The sequence below is a fragment of the Natrix helvetica genome, assembly GCF_964273705.1.
Source record: "Natrix helvetica genome assembly, chromosome: 8".
NCBI lineage: Eukaryota > Metazoa > Chordata > Lepidosauria > Squamata > Natricidae > Natrix > Natrix helvetica.
This window is the reverse complement of record NC_138559.1, coordinates 4834529-4853014: the sequence shown is the minus strand read 5'-3', so window position 1 is coordinate 4853014 and position 18486 is coordinate 4834529. Positions and strand designations below refer to the sequence as shown.

Genomic DNA, 18486 nt, shown 5'->3' with positions numbered 1-18486 from the left:
TACACTTGGGGAGGGAGAGCACAAGCGAGCACTGAGGAGACCACAGGAGGAGGCAGGAAGCCAGGCAAAGAGCCATGCTGTAGTACACATACTTCCCCCCAGCCTCTTTCTTTTGGAAGGCTCGGATCGGCTCCCCTCCGGCTTCTCTGCCTCTCCTCTCACCCCAGCCTGCCAGCAGGAGGTGGTGGGTGGGCTTTATTGTGTTCCAGGCATTTCCCACCCAGACAGCAGGCTGCATTTGCAATGGTGGAGGTGTTTGGGAAAGGCAGCAGGGGAATGGGGGGGATGGCAGAGGAGCTGCTTTCAAGCCACTGGAAAAGATATCCAATCCAACTTTTGTGTGTGTGGGGGTTTGTTTGAGAGTGAGTGAGAGAGGGAAGGGGTAGGAGAGATAGTCCAATCCAACTTGTGTGTGTGTGTGTGTGTGTGTGTGTTTGAGAGAGGGGGAGGAAGGGAGAGAGGGAGGAAGGAGGGGAGGGAGAAGAAAAAGAAAAAGAAAGAAGGAGCAAAGGAGAAAAACAAATGCTGTTGCTTTAAATTGGAACTGAGCATGCCTGGCTGTGGAATTCTGGGAGTTGAAGTCTACAAGTCTAAAAATATTTGAAACCCAGCACTGTGTCAGTGCCTCACCAGTCATAAACCTCACCGCACGTCACTGCTCTCCATCCATCCCTTTCTCTCTCTTTCTCTCTCTCCCCACCCACTCACCCATTGATCCTTCCATCCTCTCTTTCTCTTTGTCTTATCCATATCCATATCAATATCCATCCATCCATCCATCCAACCAACTACCTACCTACCTACCTACCTACCCACTCACCCATCCATCTTCTCTCTCTTTGTCATATCCATCCATACATCCATACATCATCTATCTATATATCATCTATCAATCTCTCCCTCCCTCCCTCCCTCCCTCCACCCACCCATCCATCAATCCATCCATCCTCCTGTCTCTCTTTGTCATATCTATCTATCTATCTATCTATCTATCTATCTATCTATCTATCTATCTATCTATCTATCTATCTATCTATCTATCATTGTATGTATCTCTCTCTCATTGTCTGTATCTCTCTCTCCATCCATTATCTGTCTGTCTGCCTGTCGTATCTATCTGTCTGTCTGTCTGTCTATTATTGTACGTATCTCTCTGTCTCTCTCTCATTGTCTGTCTCGCTCTCTCCATCCATCTGTCTGTCTGTCTCTGTGTGTGTGTGTCTGTCTGTCTATTATTGTACGTATCTCTCTGTCTCTCTCTCATTGTCTGTATCTCGCTCTCTCCATCCATCTGTCTGTCTGTCTGTGTATCTATCTATCTATCATCTATCTATCTATCATTATATCTCTATCTATCATTCTATCAATCTATCTATCTATCTATCATCTATCATTGTACATATCTCTCTGTCTCTCTCTTTGTCTGTATCTCTCTCTCTCCATCCATCATCTGTCTGTCTGTCTGTCTGTCTGTCTGTCTGTCTGTCTGTCTGTCTGTCTATCTATCTATCTATCTATCTATCTATCTATCTATCTATGGTATCTATCTATCTATCTATCTATCTATCTATCTATCTATCTATCTATCTATCTATCTATCTATCTATCTATCTATCTATCTATCTGCCTTCTTTGGACCTTCCTGGGTTTTGGTCTTTCTCTTGCAGGCTCAGTCAGTGCCTGATGAACTGGTGACCAAACTCCTGGGCAACCAGGCCACCTTCAGCCCAATTGTGACGGTGGAGCCGCGCCGTAGGAAATTTCACCGACCAATTGGGTTGCGCATTCCCTTGCCCCCATCCTGGAGAGAGAGTCCCCGAGACAGCGGGGAAGGTGATACCACCAGCCTGCGCCTCCTCTGCAGCGTTATAGGTGAGCAGGGGATTCTAAGAGACAGCATCCCTTACCATGTTGCATCTTCGTTGCCAAGTTGGGGAGGACCTCGGGATTTGGGAGCTGCGCTATGGGGAAGATGGACACCCTCCTGGCCATTGGTCTTCTTGATCCTCTTTTACTTCCAACCAAGGTGTCTCCATTACATTGAGGACACAATCACAGCCCTCTCTTGTAAACATCTTCAGAATAATCTCACATGATTACCGTATTTTTCGGCATATAAGACTCACCGGAGTATAAGATGCACGAAGATTTTAAAGAGGCAAATTAAAAAAAAGAAGTTTTTGTACTATGCAGAACTCCCAGAAACGGCCCGTTTTCGTGAAAATGGGCCTGTTTTTTGCCAAAAAAGGGCATGCATAGCCTTTAGGAGGCTCCTGAGGGCAAGTGGGGGGCAAAAACAAGCCTGCTTTTCACTCATTTTTTTGCCTCCCCAGCCCCCAGGAGCACTCTGGAAGCGTCCTAAAGGCTATACATGGCCATTTTTGCAAAGGGGTGGGTTTTCGGGAGGCCAAAAATGCTGTATTCAGTGTATAAGAGGCACCCAGATTTTCACCCTCTTTTTTGAGGGAAAAGATGCGTCTTATACTCCAAAAAATATGGTATATACCTCTTCAAGGTAGACCAAACTAGGAATCCTCAGTTACGCAGGCCAATCTTACAAGTCTGAAGGTGTCTCCCCCTCCCCTCTTATCTTTGTGAGAACTGGAGAGGTTCTTGGGAGAGATGTGTGACACTTTCTCAAATTATATTTCTGCTCCTGGACTCAAGTTTCTTTTTTCTGACTATAGGTAGTCATCAATTATCAACCACAATTGGGACTGGCAACTCCATTGCTAAAGAATACAGTGGTTAGCCAAAGCATTACATGACCATGATAAACTCACAACTTCCACTGTAGTTGTTAAAGTGAATCATCCCTGGGTGTTAAGCAAGACATACTGTATGTGACAGCAATTTGAAATTTTACTGCCAGTTTCTCCATTGACCCTATTTAGAATAGAATAACAGAGTTGGGAGGTACCTTGTAGGTCATCTAATCCACCCCCACCCAAGCAGGAGACCCTGCACCATTTTTGAGAGATGTCCAGTCCCTTCTTGAAAGCCTCCAGGGATGAAGCTCCCACAACTTCTGTTCCATCGGTTGATTGTTCTCACTGTCAGAAAATTCCTCCTTATTTCTAGGTTGAATCTCTCCTTGGTCAGTTTCCATCCATTATTCCTTGTCTGGCCTTCAGGTGCTTTCTGGAAAATAACCTCCACTGTAGTTGTTAAATGAATCACCTCTAGATGTTAAGCAAGACTTATGTGACAGCAATTTACAATTTTACTGCCAGCTTCTCCATTGATTCTATTTGTCAGAAGGCCACTCTTAGTAACGTCATACAGGGCCACGCCGAGCTGAACTTCTGTATTGAATTTCTAGAATCAAACTTGGATTGAAAGACCCTCAATCAGTTGTCCCCACTTTCTTTTCCCAGGAGGAACGGCACCAGCACAATGGGAGGACATCACCGGGACCACAAAATTAATCTACGCCAACGAATGTGCAAATTTCACCACCAATGTGTCAGCCAGGTGAATTGGAGGGAAGGTTTGGGAGAAGGTGTTGGGTGGCACCTCAAAAACATATGCTAGATCTCAAATAGCCATAGGGGATACAACACACAATGCAAGGGATTGGGTGAACCATCCTTTTAGATGTGTTTGGTATAATCCAACATGTTTGGAGGGTATGGGGTTGGGGAAGGAAAAAGCACAAAAGAGGGTGATAAATGTGGTATTACTCTATTATGGTACAAAATTGGTGCCGACTGACAAACCCAACCAAAGCGAGCACTGTCGAGATGGTCCAATCTCTTTATACAAAACTTTATTGAGTACATCATTTCCGCGTGTTTGAAGGCAAAACCAGATTTAGAGATTTCCTGCGCTAACCCCTAGAGTTAAAGTTCAAATGCTACCGTCACCCAATTAGCTCAGGTCACCTTGTCCAATACAGTCTCTGGATATTGTTGTGAGAAAGTCTTTTTGGCGGGGGCTTCTGTAAACATCTGCTGAATTGTCCTTGGTTCTCCTGCTGACATCTTGATGTCTGTGTTGTGGTTTGTCAGATGAGTCTGATGATATGGAGAGGGTGCCTGGGTTACCATCTGGACCTGCGGAGGTCTCTGAGGAGCAGAAGGACTCAGAGCCAGATGCAGGGCAGGGCCCATCTAGTCACTCAGGCAGAGAGAGACAGCTGTTTTGGGGGCCTAAATGGGGAGGAACACTGGGGTCTATCCCAGATGCGCGTATGCATAAATGGTGGAGAGGAGAGCAACATAGGACTGAGGGCCAGCTATCAAGGATAAGAAGGAGGTGCTAATAAGCCCCTCCCTGGCTGGAATATAAGGAGGAGGAGTGTGGGAGGTGCGGTTGTTGGAGACAATCATTCACATTCCAGAAGTGTTCCTGTCAGGCATGCCTCAGGAGCCCTAACATGAGAATTGCCAACCCATTCAGCCTGGGAAGGGGGAAAATGTTCCCAGGAGACAAATACTGAATGCGACCCCTATGTTTTCTGGAGTCCAAGATTTTTACAATGGGGAACGGACCTACATACTTTGGCTCCAACTTCTTCAACTTTTGGGTGGTTTGCAGAAACTTGGTGGACATAAACACTCTATCCCCAAATTGGTACTCTTTCGGCTTAACCCTTCTCTTATCCGCTTGTCATTTGTGAGCCTGGTGCGCTGCATCTAACGCTTTGCAGTACATGGGCCAAAACTGCCGAAGTTGATCACTCCATTCAGACAAGGACAAAATTTGCGGTTTCTCCTGATGAAATTCACATTTAGATAATTTTGCATAAAGTTCAGCAGCTCGGAGTTTCTTGAGGACTGACCAGACCAAAGTCATGTGTTCTTCACGTGTTTCCGTGTAGATAAGGATGTCGTCGAGATAGACTAACACACCCTTATACAGGTGCTGATGCAAAACTTCATTTATTAATTGCATGAAAACTGCTGGCGCCCCCTGCAGACCAAATGGGAGTACCTGAACTGGAAGCATCCCAAAGGGCAGTTGAAAGCAGTTTTCCACTCATTCCCTTCTTTGATTCTGACTCTGTAGTAGGCCTCCCTTAGGTCCAACTTGGTAAAAATCTTCCCCTTCCCCAAGTGGGCTAACATATCCTTCATGAGTGGCAGAGAGTATACATTTTCCACGCAAATTCCATTAAGATTTTTGTAATTCACACATAAACGAAAGGAGCCATCTTTCTTTTCTCTGAACAATACAGGCGCGGCAACTCGTGGCCTAGCTGATTGTATGAAACCCCTTTTTAAGTTTTTGTCAATGAACTTTCATAATTCCTCCATTTCACGTGGGGTCATCGAGTATATCTGGGGCATAGGGAGTTTCTCCCCTGGGATGATTTCAATACTGCAATCAGTGGCGTGGTGGGAGGGTAGTTTGTCAGAGGCCTTTTCACTGAAAACCTCCTTGAGATCCCAATATTCTTTGGGGATTTTATCTTCTCCTTTAGGGCTAACATCCAGGCAGCCGCTTTGCCTCTTCTTACTTCTTACTTTGGCAACTTCCGATGAGAAAACTTCCCCATACTCTTGCATGTAATCCCAAACTTGCAGTAACCCCCCCCCCCCCCAGTTCAGAGCAGTTGGGATATCCTCGGTAATTCACTCCAAGTAGAGGAATCTGGGGCATTTGGTGCCTTTGGGGGTTTCCCCTCTCCGCCTGCTCGGCTAATCCACTCTCCCTTTCAGTGAGACTTACACGGATGCACTGTCATTCCCAAGCCTCCTGAAGAATGTGTAAAGCATGGGTCATCATGAGATCCTCTCTTTCCACTGCCTGCCAGTCATCTTCTGGTTTTCGGCTGGCTGTGACCCTTGCCATCGTCTTCTCCTGCTGGTTGCAGGGGTTAGACATTTGGGTGCTTTCCCCACAGAAGCTTTTAACTCCGGGATGGGTGCGAAGTGAGAGCTTGCTTAGTGACTGCTATGGCTTGTGAACCACCAATGGATGTATGACCTGGAGCTTTGTCAGTATTCTTACCTAGGCTTCCTGATACAGTAAAACACACACGATTAAGTCCCAAAACCCTATTTTTATTTCAAAGGCTGTGAATTATATTCAATCACAACCCGTAATGAGTTCCAAATAGTAGTAAAGAATTCTACAGCAGGCTACAAAAGTCCGTCAGGATAAAGCTGATAAGCACCCACCTTTATCTTCTTTGAAAATGCTGCCAAAAATTAGCAATTAGCTTGGGCCACAGGGAGCAAAGAGTCAAAACGGAGTTTCAGAAGGTAAGCTGACCAACATGAACCAAGTTGCTTCCTGCAAAGGCTCATGAGCCTTTGCACCACTTTTATGTCCTATGGGAGGGGCCAATCACCTGCAAACCTTACTCCCGAGTCATCCCTTCTGTTTTAACTGTTCTTGCCATCTGGCAGCTCTGCGCATGTGTGCACTGGGAACAGGGGAAGCCTATTCCTCTACCTCACTGCTGTCCGACTGGAGGGTCCGGAGGAAGCACATAACTCTCAGATGGCCCTCGCCCCCCTCTGGCTCAAACGCAGAGCCCTTGTCTGAGCCTTGGCCAGACTCCAGGACTGGCCCTTGTTCCTCCTCCTCACTGTCTGACTCCGCAGGCTGCCGGCAGACCACAACAATCAGTTAATGCCAGGTATTCCTGCCTTTCTAACTAAAATGGCATTTCTCCTCACAAGTAGGCTGTTGAGTGGTGGTCATGAAGGCTGGGTCAGAACAGTGTGGGCCATTTTTTTCATCCCCCTTCCCTCTCCCCATAGTTAATAGGCAAACTGAGATGCAACAATGGTTGCGACAGCAAAAGTCTTTTGAAGCTTGACACAAGGTAGTGTCGCCATTGAACCAAGCTTGACTCCATAGAAATGTCCATGTTGTTTTCTTGGCAACAGAACAGTGGTGATCTGTTCACTCTTGGCAGATTCGGGTAGTCTCCCAGCCTAATACTGTCTTATCTTTTCTGCTACGTAGGTTCTGGCTTGCAGACTGCCCGCGCACAGCTGAAGCCGTCCATTTTGCCACCCTGTTATACAAGGAGCTGGCAGCTGTGCCCTACATGGCTAAGTTTGTCATATTTGCCAAGATGAATGACGGGAGGGAAGGACGCTTGCGCTGCTACTGTATGACTGATGACAAAGTGGACAAAACATTGGAGCAGCATGAAAACTTCACAGAAGTGGCACGAAGCCGAGACATTGAGGTAAGTCCTCGGGTTAGGAGATGACAGGGTTATTGACCCCTGAGGGTGGGGTCAAATGTATCATCAGTTTAGAGTTGCTCTGGTCCCATAAGAGACCTAAATTTGGAATCCTGTGAATTCCATTGGCTCTTATCTAGCACCAATTTGCCATGACAGTAGTTCAGATTTCTGTGTACTGGGAGCATGAAATTAACTCGTAGTACTTTTGAACCTTTTCTTGGCTCCTGATTTCTTGTGCCTGACACTGGGATACTTATTGGTTGCCAGTCACTCCAAGGTTTAATGCCTCCTCCCCCTGCTTCCCATCTTGGTTGCTTTCCAGATTTTTTTTTCATTGTAGAAGAATTAACATTAGAATTTTCTGTAATATTTATTTATTTGGTATATATTTATTTTAATGGTTTGTGTGTGTATGTATGTGTGTGTGTGTGTGTACATACATATACATATATACACAAACCATTAAAGAGATATCTGCCTTTATACACTATTAATCTATTTGGCCATTGCGCGCGTGATAAGCCCATCTACCCACTTCCCACCTGTAATTAGCTTTGTTGTTTTTATATCAGGCAATGGCCAGATTGATTAATAAGTGTATAAAGGCAGATATCTCTTTAATGGTTTTTATACTCTGACAATGTTAGCAGTGGCTAATGAAAGCTAAGTGAGCAGTGTATTTTAAGTTCTGGAGATCGCAATGTCTGCTTCTTCTTTTATAACTATACCTGGAACTTGTATTTTTAGGATAATTCACAACACACACACAAGGCACAGCTAGGCAATCACTCAATCTCCAACTCTACATGGAGAACTACTATGAAGATAATACACTAGGAGAGAGGGGGCACCCTCACATGACCTCTCTTATATAGACAGCTTCTTAAAGTAGCAGTACCTCTGCTGACTCAGCCTCATTTCATCCTCTTTATAGCCTTACATTGGTTAGTCAGCTTTAAATCATCATTACCCTGAGAAATTTGACTGTGACTTGATTTGATCTTGGTGCCACCCAACTCCAAACTAACTCTGGGTGGCTGGTGATCGCCCGGAGAATCTTACTGTGGCCTTTTGCAGGTGGCCGAAGGCATGCCACTCCACATGGAGCTTTCTGGGAACCTGCTGCCAATCAAGAAGGCTGCCCAGCAACGGAACTTCTTGTTCCAGTCATTCCATGAGAACCGTCTCATCATCCCAGTTAAGGTAATCGATAAACATTTTGGGTTGTCTTGGGTTGTACTGGCTGGGTCTCTTCCCAGGTAAGGATGCCAACAGAGTCTATAACTATCCCATTGAGGTTTTTCAAACCTCAGCATCTGTAGAAGGGGGAGTTATCTTGCCTTGGTTGGACATCCACCAAGAAGTTACTTATTGTAAGACGACATTTCACAAAGAAAAGCTAAGCTCGAGTCACTTCAAAATAACAGAATTACACAGGGTTGTCAAATTTAAGGCCTGCGGGCCGAATCTAGCCCACAGGGTGCTTAGATCTGGCCCTTGGGGCCGCCCTGAAAAAAGCAAAGGACCAACCTGCCTTCCAAGCTCTTCTTGGTTGAGAAGTGAAATGCCTTCAAAGAAAAACCAGAAAGTCAAGTTGCCTCTTGAAAAAGCACCTTTGGGACAACCAGAAAGCAATAGCAATAGCCCTTAGACTTACATACCGCTTTACAGCCCTTTCTAAGCGGTTTACAGAGTCCACCTCTTGCCCCCAACAATCTGGGTCCTCATTTTACCCACCTCGGAAGGAGGGAAGGCTGAGTCGACCTTGAGCCTGGTGAGATTCAAACTGCCAAATTGCAGGCAGCCGGCAGGCAGCAGAAGTAGCTTGCAGTCCCACACTCTTAACCACTGCGCCACCGCAGCTCATAAAGGAAAGTAAAATGAGAAAGATGAGGCTGATAGCAGGTGAAAGGAGGATTGTGGAAGACAGTTGATATTTTAATCTGCTTCTTGAATCATGTAATTAATTGGTTCCCTCTGGTCTTCTGAAATGAAGGTGAGGGACAGTAGCCGGGAAGCCAGTGGCTCTTTGTCCTTCCTCCGCAAGCCCATGAAGTATGAAGAGCTTCAGCATGTGCTGTGCCACCTGAATGTCACAATGCCACCCTGTTCCAAGGTGAGTATGTCCCCCTTCTCATGTCTTATCCTCCCCATATGCCATTGCTTTGAGTCTATCCTGCTCTTTTTGGCTTGCTGCAGAGCAGGTTTAGGAATAGCCTCAGGGTTCAATCCAGTGGTGGGATTCAAAATGTTTACTACCGGTTCTGTGGACATGGCTTGGTGGGCATGGCAGGGGAAGGATACAGCAAAATCTCCATTCCCTCCCCACTCCAGGGGAAGAATACTGTAAAATCCCCATTCCCTCCCCACTCCAGGGGAAGAATATTGCAAAATTCCCATTCCCTCCCCACTCCAGGGGAAGAATACTGTAAAATCCCCATTCCCTCCCCACTCCAAGGGAAGAATATTGCAAAATTCCTATTCCCTCGCCACTCCAGGGGAAGGATACTGTAAAATCCCCATTCCCTCTCCACTCCAAGGGAAGAATATTGCAAAATTCCCATTCCCTCCCCACTCCAGGGGAAGGATACTGCAAAATCTCCATTCCTTCCGTACTCCAGGGGAAGGATACTGCAAAATCTCCATTCCTTCCGCACTCCAGGGGAAGGATACTACAAAATCTCCATTCCTTCCGCACTCCAGGGGAAGGATACTACAAAATCCCCATTCGCTCCCGATCAACTGGGACTCGGGAGGCAGAGAATAGAAGGGGTGGGGCCAGCCAGAGGTAGTATTTACCAGTTCTCCGAACTACTCAAAATTTCTGCCACCAGTTTGCCAGAACTGGTAAGAACCTGCTGAATACCACTTCTGGTTCAATCCCCTTGCAAGCAGGCAGAGATGCAATTTACTGTAACACACCCAAGCGGTGTAAATCTACAACTGTCAGATTCTGATGAAAGATCAATAATTGTGCATCTGTCCCTCCTTCCATTGCCTAGCTCCCTTGAAAACACAGAAAGAAGCATGATTTTGAGGAGGGCGGGAGTGATATGATGGACTATGTACCTGGAGAAAGAATGGGTAGTCTCCCAAGGAAGAGGCAGCACATTCCAGAAAGAACCCCAAATTAAGTGACCTTTTCTATTTTTAGAATAGTATAAGAGTTGGAAGGGACCTTGGAGGTCTTCTAGTCTGCTCAGGCAGGAAGCCCTATATCATTGCAGGCAAATTATTTCCCAATCTCTTCTTAAAACTTACAGTGATGGAGCATTTACAACTTCTGGAGCCAAGTTGTTCCACTGATTAATTGTCCTCACTGTCAGTAAATTTCTCCTTAGTTCTAAATTGCTTCTCTCCTTAATGAGTTTCCACCCATTGCTTCTTGTCCTGCCCTCAGGTGCTTTGGAGAATAGCTTGACTCCCTCTTCTTTATGGCAGTCCCTGAGATAGTGGAAGACTATTATCAGTGTTAATTTGAGACAGTTAATTTGAGATAGTCCCAAGGTGGGGAGGGGGGAAAGAAATAAGAGGTAGTCACACCCCATATTCTCCCAGTGTTTATCTATTAGTACTGATGGAAGGGAAAATTTATAGTTCATGGTTGAATTGTGGGGTCCTTAGTGCTCTCACAGCTTGGGGTTTTTCTTGTAGACATTTCATTACCAAACTAGATAACATTATCATTATCAGAGCATGGAACAAGGAAGGAAAAGGAATGCTATGGATATCTCCTAAATCAGGGGTGGGCAACTCGTGGCTCTGGAGCTGCATGTGGCTCTTTCATCCCTCTGCTGTGGCTCCCTGTCACTCAGAATAGAATAGAGAATATATAGAATTCTTCTCTTGGCCAAGTGTGATTGGATACACAAGGCATTTGTCTTGTGCATCCAATCACACTTGGCCAATAAAAGAATTCTATATATTCTCTAGTCACAACCGCCAATGTGCCGGCACGTGATTAATTGAGCTTTTCGACCCCCGAAAGGCCAATGTAAATGGATAAATCCAAGAAAAGAAAAGTTTCAGAAGAAACTGGTTTACCAGTATGCTTAATATGTGGTGAGAAATTGGCAAACAGCAAAAAATCAAATGTGTTGCAAGACATTTCAGAATAAGCTTTTGCTGAAAAATATTTGGATGGAGATGAGAGGAAAAAAACCCCATTTTGGAATATTTCGGATACCAAATGGGTTTTGTGGCTTCTGGTGTTTTCTTTTTTGCGGGAAACGGGTCCAAATGGCTCTTTGAGGGTTTAAGGTTGCTGATCCCTGTCCTAAATCAATGTTCTCAGGTCCTTGGTCATGAGATGTCCAAGGCTGGTGGCAGAAATGGGAGAGTCTTTCATTTTTGAGTATTTGTTGGGTGGGTGTTCCTCTCTACTTTGATGCTTTACAATCTCAAAACCTTTTCTTGTTTTCCCAGACTTTGGGCAGTGAAGAGCGAAGGAGAACACTGACGCCACTTGCCCTGAGAGAGAGATACAGCCTGCTCAGTGATAGCACTCTGGGTAAGGAGACAAGATCCCAGCAATGCAAGTTGGGCAGAGCCTAGAACCTGATTCTTCTTTTGCTGGACTCTCTTAGCATTTAACTGGAACCAATGGTGTTATCGGTTTGTGGGTCTGTAAGCTGGAATGTTTAGCCCAAGGCACGATGTGTCAACCCTGAAGCTGACCTGACCAAGGGCATTTTGAGGCTTCAGTGTTGCCACACTGGAGCTGAGGGATAGGGAGGAGATAGCTGGAGGTTTGTAGCTAAAACAAAATACTTTCTCCTGGGAACCAAGGACATTTCCACAGGTGGCCTGAGAGAGGAGGAGTGAAATTGCCAGGCAACTGGACGACACTTTGATTGGACATGTGACAGATTGTTGGAGGAAGGGGGAAAAAGTTTATTTTTAATTAGGTGAAAACCGCAGGAACATTTAGAGTCAGTTTTCACCAGTCTTCCTTCCTTCCTTCCTTCCTTCCTTCCTTCCTTCCTTCCTTCCTTCCTTCCTTCCTTCCGTCTTTCTTTCTTTCTTTCTTTCTTTCTTTCTTTCTTTCTTTCCTTCTTCTTCTTCTTCATCATCATCATATATAAAAACGGCTCTGTGTGTTTGTGTTCAGCATAACTCTGGAACGCCTTGATCAAACCTAACCCTTACCCCCCCACTCCACAAGAAAACCCAGTTACCTTTTGAGTGGCATCTTTGGGATACCTCCAGCAATACCTGAAGAGGAAGATTGTGGAGTTTGACTTTGTTCCTCTCCTTCCAGGATCCCTTAACAGCACAGAGAAAGACAAGACCAACATGAAGTTGGCAGTCATTGCAGAACACTTGGGTCTCAGTTGGGCTGGTAAGTATCACTGAACTGGGGGCAAGGAGGGGAACCAATCCATGTGAAATGGCAGATTTGGAGCCTAGGTTAAGAGAGAAAATGTTGGCAAACCTGACCACCTCATCCTCAGACTGAATTGGCTATTGAGGGTGGCACCTTGGAGAAAGAATAGCAATAGCCTATAGACTTATATACCGCATCACAGTGCTTTCCAGTCCTCTCTAAGTAGTTTGCAGAGTCCGCCTCTCGCCCCCAACAACCTGGGATGGATGGATGGATGGATGTGTGGATGGATGGATGGATGGAAGGAAGGAAGGAAGGAAGGAAGGTAGTACGTAGACTTAAATACCGCTTCACAGTGCTTTCCAGTCCTCTCTGGTTTATAGAGTCAGCCTATTGCCCCCAACAATCTGGGCCCTCATTTTACCCACCTCAGAAGGATAGAAGAGGATCAAACTCTTGGCTGTGGGCACAGTTAGCCTGCAATACTGCATTCTAACTATTGAGAGGGAGGGAAGGAAAGAAGGAAGGAAGGAAGGAAAAAGGAGATGGAGGAATGAAGGAAAGGGAGGGAGGAGGAAGAAAGGAAGGAAGGAAAATACCAATAGCACTTAGACTTATATACTGCTTCGCAGTGCTTTCCAGCCCTCTCTAAGCGTTTTACAGAGTCAGCCTCTTGCCCCCCAACAATCTGTGTCCTCATTTTACTGACTTAGTAAGGATACAAGGCTGAATCATTCTTGAGCCTGGTGAGAGTCGAACTGCCGGCAGCCAGCAGTCAGCAGAAGTAGCCTGCAATACTGCATTCTAACCACTGTGCTACTGTGACTCAGAACATTGTGGTTCTGAGATTGGAGGTAGCATGTTAACTCCCTGGGCTTGACTTCTGTCCCTTCTTAGTCTCCCTGGGAAATCTGGATGTGCGATCTCAGGTTCCATAATCCACACATTACATTGGGAGTGAACACTCTGTAGTCCTAAAGCTTCTTGAGACCTTCCCTGAGTCTCTTTCTTGGCCCACTTTCAACTAGGCTAGGAATCAGGAACAATGCCATTTTTCCTCTTTGCATCAACAAAGTTCAGCCTGGTTGGACATGGGCTACCTGAATGGAGGTTGGGAGTAGTGAAGACCAGTTGTCCCGAAGGTGCTTTTTTCAAGAGGCAACCGGACTTCCTGGTTTTTCTTTGAAGACATTTCACTTCTCGTCCAAGAAGCTTCTTCAGCTCTCACTGGATGGCGAGGACTAGAAGGATGTATACTCTTTGCAGACAGCTGGTTATTTGCATTCTTCCTTCTGGCTTGGGTCGAAGAGGCCATCTACGTCAAAATTGAACAACCCCCCCCTCAAAAGAGGAGGAGGGATACAACATCATCTATCTCCAGTCTATGACACAGTCCCTTCAACAGTTCCAAAAAGGCTCCACACCCATTTGCACCACTCAGGTGACCCTGAGGACACAGATAAACCTCCAAGTTGCCTCAATGACTCACTAAAAGGATGCAAATGACCAACTCTGTCTGCAAGGTATATAAATCTGCAAGGAATATAAAGTTCCAGAGGACACAAACATTGCAGACTACAGAAACCATTTGCACCACTCAGGTGACCCTGAGGACACAGATAAACCTCCAAATAGCCTCAAGGACTCTCTAGAAGGATGCAAATGACCAGCTGTCTGCAAGGATTATAAACCATTCCTCACCATCCAGTCAGAGCTGAAGAAGCTTCTTGGATGAGAAGTGAAACGTCTTCGAAATAAAAACCAGAAAGTCCAGTTGACAACCATGACCTGGAAGGCTGAGAACTTCCTTAAACATTTAGTGATGAAGTCTAGTTGTATTCCATTCCATCCTTGCTTGATTGGACTGGCTCGTATATTCCCTGCAGAACTGGCTCGGGAACTTCAATTCGGAGTGGATGATATCAACAGAATCCGGGTTGAGAATCCTAACTCCCTCCTGGAACAGAGCTTGACTCTCTTGAACCTTTGGACCAGCCGTGGTGGCCAGAGTGCCAACAGTGAGTATTAATTAGAGTGTCGGAAAGGTGGGCTTCATCTTTTGCATATATCAGAGAGATGCTTTACATCAGTGTTTCTCAACCTTGGCGACTTGAAGTCCTGTGGACTTCAACTCCCAGAATGCCCCAGCCAGACTGGGGGATTCTGGGAGTTGAAGTCCACAGGACTTCAAGTCGCCAAGGTTGAGAAACACTGCTTTAGATGTTCTCCATCTAAGCTCATGTCATCCCAAAAAATCTTTGGGTTAGATCATTGATGGTGAACCTTTTTGGAACCAAGTGCCCAAACACAGAATGTACATGTGTGTGTGCATGCGCGCGCACGTCAGAGCACCAGAGACTCAAAGACCAGCTGACTGTTGCACGCATGCCTGCTTTTTGGGCATTTTGGGGGCATTTTGGGGGCAATTTTGGCCTGAAAACAACCCGAAAACGACACAAAAACATCATGAAAATTGCTCAACAATGACCTGGAAAATAGCTCGAAAACAGTCCCAAAAATGACCTGGTTTTTTGGCCGGTTTTTGGGCCATTTTCTGGTGCTCCGGTGCCCTGGTGATGAGGTGTGTTCCCACAGAGAGGGCTCTGCGTGCCAACTCTGGGTGCCAACTCTGGCACACATGCCATAGGTTTGCCATCACGGGGATTAGATCTTGGAGCTGGCAGCAGAGTTAGACAGTGAGGAGGTTGGGGATGAACATGGGCCAGTCCTGGAGTCTGGGGAAGGCTCGGGCGAGGGCTCTGCATCGGAGGAAGAGAGGGGACCAGGGCCATCTGGGAGTTATGTGCTGCCTCCGGAACCTCCAGAGTCAGACATCAGCGAGGCAGAGGAATAGGGGGAGCTAGTTCACAGTGTGCGCATGCGCAGAGTTGCCAGAAAGCAAGAATAGTTAAGACAAAAGGGACGACTTGGGAGTAAGGCTTGGAGGTGATTAGCCCCTCCCATAAGACATAAAGGAGGAGCAAAGGAACGTGAGCCTCTGCAAGAAGCAACTTTGTTCGTTCTAGTTATTTAAATTCTGAAGCTCCGTTTTGACTCTTTGCTCCATGTGTCTTTGCAAGCTAATTGCTAATTAGGTCCTCGGCAGCTTTTCAAGGGAGATAAAGGTGGGTGCTTATCAGCCTTATCCTGAAAGACTTTGCCAGACTTCTGTCAGACTCTTTACAAACTATTTGTGACCCATTACTGGCTGTGAATGAACATAATTCACAGCCGTTGAAATAAAAAGAGGGTTTTGGGGACTAAGCGTGTGCTTTTTACTGTCTCAGGAAGCCTAGGTCAGAACAGTAGATGGGTACCACTTCAGTGTGCACATTAATGGGGTCATGAAAAGAGCCCCCCAATCAGGTGTCCCTGGACAATGGTGATGTCACCGGATACGCCTTTCAACCTGGAAGCATCTCAGTGTTTCCAACATGAATGCAAGCAAATTCAGCTTAGGATGCCATTTTGGATATCCCTCAGTGATGGGAATTGAGTTAAGAATGCAGAGTTGACCTCTGACCATTTTTCGCACTTATGACCGTTGCTGCACCCCCATGGTGACATGATTTACATTTGGATGCTTGACATCCTGACTCACATTGATGACAATTGCAGTGTCCGTGAGTCACGTGAGCCAGAATCTGGATCCAGATTCCAGATTCACTTAACAACCCTATTACTAATTTAACAGCTGCAATGATTCACTTAACAAGCATGGCAAGAAAAGTCATAAAATGGGGCAAAACTCACTTAACAAATTTCTCTCTTAGCAACATAAATTTTGGGCTCAATTATGGTCATAAGTTGTGGACTGCCTGTATATGGGTTGACACAAAAGAAGATGACCATTCCTTTCACATTTATCACTTTTGTTTTATTATAGAAAATTCAAAGAAGAAGATAGGAAATTGAGGGAGGGAAAGGGAACAGGGAAAGGAGGCAGTGAGATACAAGGGGGAAGAGAAAAGGAAAGAAAAAGGGGGCATTAACTTCCATCTCTTCCTAGCTCAGTGCAAGATAAACACACTCCAACCTCACCTTTTTGCTTTTACACATTAATATATTTCTAGAGGGATGTGGTGGCTCAGTGGCTAAGATGTTCACCTTGTCAATCAGAAAGTTTGGCAGTTCGAATCCTGAGCGCCGCATAATGGAGTGAGCTGCCGTTACTTGTCCTAGCTTCTGCCAACCTAGATATTCGAAAGCAAGTAAAAATCAAGTAGAAAAATAGGAACCACCTTTGGTGGGAAAGTAACAGCGTTCCATGCACCTTGGGCATTTAGTCATGCCAGCCACATGACAACAGGGATGTCTTTGGACAGTGCTGGCTCTTTGGCTTTGAAACAGAGATGAGCACCACCCCCTAGAGTCAGGAACGACTGGTACATATGTGCGAGGGGAACCTTTACCTTTACTTATATAACTAGCCATTCCTATAACAACAAATCTTTCTAATCCACAAAACCAAGGCCAACATTTCATTTTCGAGAAAGAAGATCACCATTCCTATTAAAGGACCATAATAAATTCAAACTGTGTTCAAATGGATGTTTCCACCATGGTTTGGGCAAGGCTCCACTCGCCTTTAGCTCTAGCTCTGATTTCCTGTTCTTAACCTGTTCTTCCTTGTCCTTTATCCAGTGGAGAGCCTCTATGCAGCCCTTCGCAACATTGACCGCAGCGAAATTATCAACATGCTGGAAGGTTCCGGGCGACAGAGCCACAGCCTGAAGAGTGACAAACGCTACAGGCACAGAGACTATTCTGGCTCTCCCTCCCAGATAAATGGTAAGTCCCAGATCTGCTCTCTTCTACCAGCTTCAGGACTTTCCTGGTTGCTTCCTGTGATTGCAGTCCTCCTTTCCTTCTCATTCTGGATCTAATAATGAAAGCTTGGCAAAGGAACCATCTCGCTCACCATCTGGAGGGCAGTATATTTCCCAGTTCATCCTTCTTTTATAGCCAGATCATAGTCGATGGGGTTCAACCCGCCTCTCTCTTTCTCCCTTATAGCTTCAAGCGATGTTTCTCAACTTTAGCAGCTTGAAGATGTGAGAACGTCCAATTTCAGAATTTCCCATCCATCCATCCACGTGTCTTAGAGCTGCCAAGGTTGAGAAACAGTGATTTAAAGGTGGATAGATTAGACACGCATCTCTGATAGAGAGAGGAACTGTGGCATCAATATAATCAGACTGTCAGGGCTCCAAATAGCATCCAAAAGTAAATCAGAATCCAAGGCAAAGTATTGCTCAAAGTTCCAATTTATTAAGAGAGTCATGTTGGCACATCTGGGAAAACCCAAACCTGAAAGCTTCCTGCTTTTCCCCACCCAGTTGAAATTTCAAGATCTTGCCTCCACACCCACAAGTCCATCACATCATCCAATCTTCCCTGCCATGCTGGCAGTTCCACCCATCCAGTTCCAGTCAGGTGCAGAGGTGCAAAGACAAAGGATGACCTTGGCTTTCTAGAAAGAATGTTGTTATGGCTACATGGCGTCTCACTCCTACAATCCCCACTCCCATTTTCCCACAATAGAAAATGCATAGTAGAATAATAGAATGTGTCGCAGGCCAAAGACCCAAAAGAAAAGATGGCTGCAGTTCTGACACAGATGGCCAAGAGGGTTTTGACCTCTTGGGCTTTAAAAGTGCATGGATATCTCTCTCTCTGTGAGATTTGAGTTGCACCCCCCTGCTTCAAAAACAGAACCAGTAAACCATTGTGCTGATGAGATGGTTTGGGGATAGCTGTTGAATCCTGAAGATGATGCACCAACAGTTAGAGATCAGGCCTTGGACCATTTAAGTTGAGATAGGTATGATTGATGGGTTATCGGGTGATTGATGGTTATCAAGGGACCTAGAGCTGCAACCCAGGTGTCCCTTTAAAGATAACTTGCACAGCTGCAAATCAAGATGGGAGTGGGTTTTAGTGGGCTCTGGAGACCAAAGGTATCCCACGAGGCTCTGATGCGATTAAGAGGGTGCACCCAGCTTCTCTG

General features: G+C 45.7%; 1 protein-coding gene across 8 annotated transcripts in view; it reads left to right on the top strand.

Moving 5' to 3' along the window:
* ANK1 (ankyrin 1) overlaps positions 1–18486 on the top strand; it is a 262003-nt gene that overhangs the window by 220620 nt on the left and 22897 nt on the right. For all 8 annotated transcript variants that reach the window (XM_081960864.1, XM_081960865.1, XM_081960863.1 and 5 more), the window contains 9 exons: positions 1668–1872; positions 3378–3474; positions 6922–7150; positions 8228–8353; positions 9147–9266; positions 11576–11660; positions 12411–12491; positions 14363–14494; positions 17121–17267. In XM_081960864.1, the coding sequence (XP_081816990.1) occupies positions 1668–1872; positions 3378–3474; positions 6922–7150; positions 8228–8353; positions 9147–9266; positions 11576–11660; positions 12411–12491; positions 14363–14494; positions 17121–17267 (1222 nt within the window). The remainder of the gene's footprint in view (positions 1–1667; positions 1873–3377; positions 3475–6921; positions 7151–8227; positions 8354–9146; positions 9267–11575; positions 11661–12410; positions 12492–14362; positions 14495–17120; positions 17268–18486) is intronic.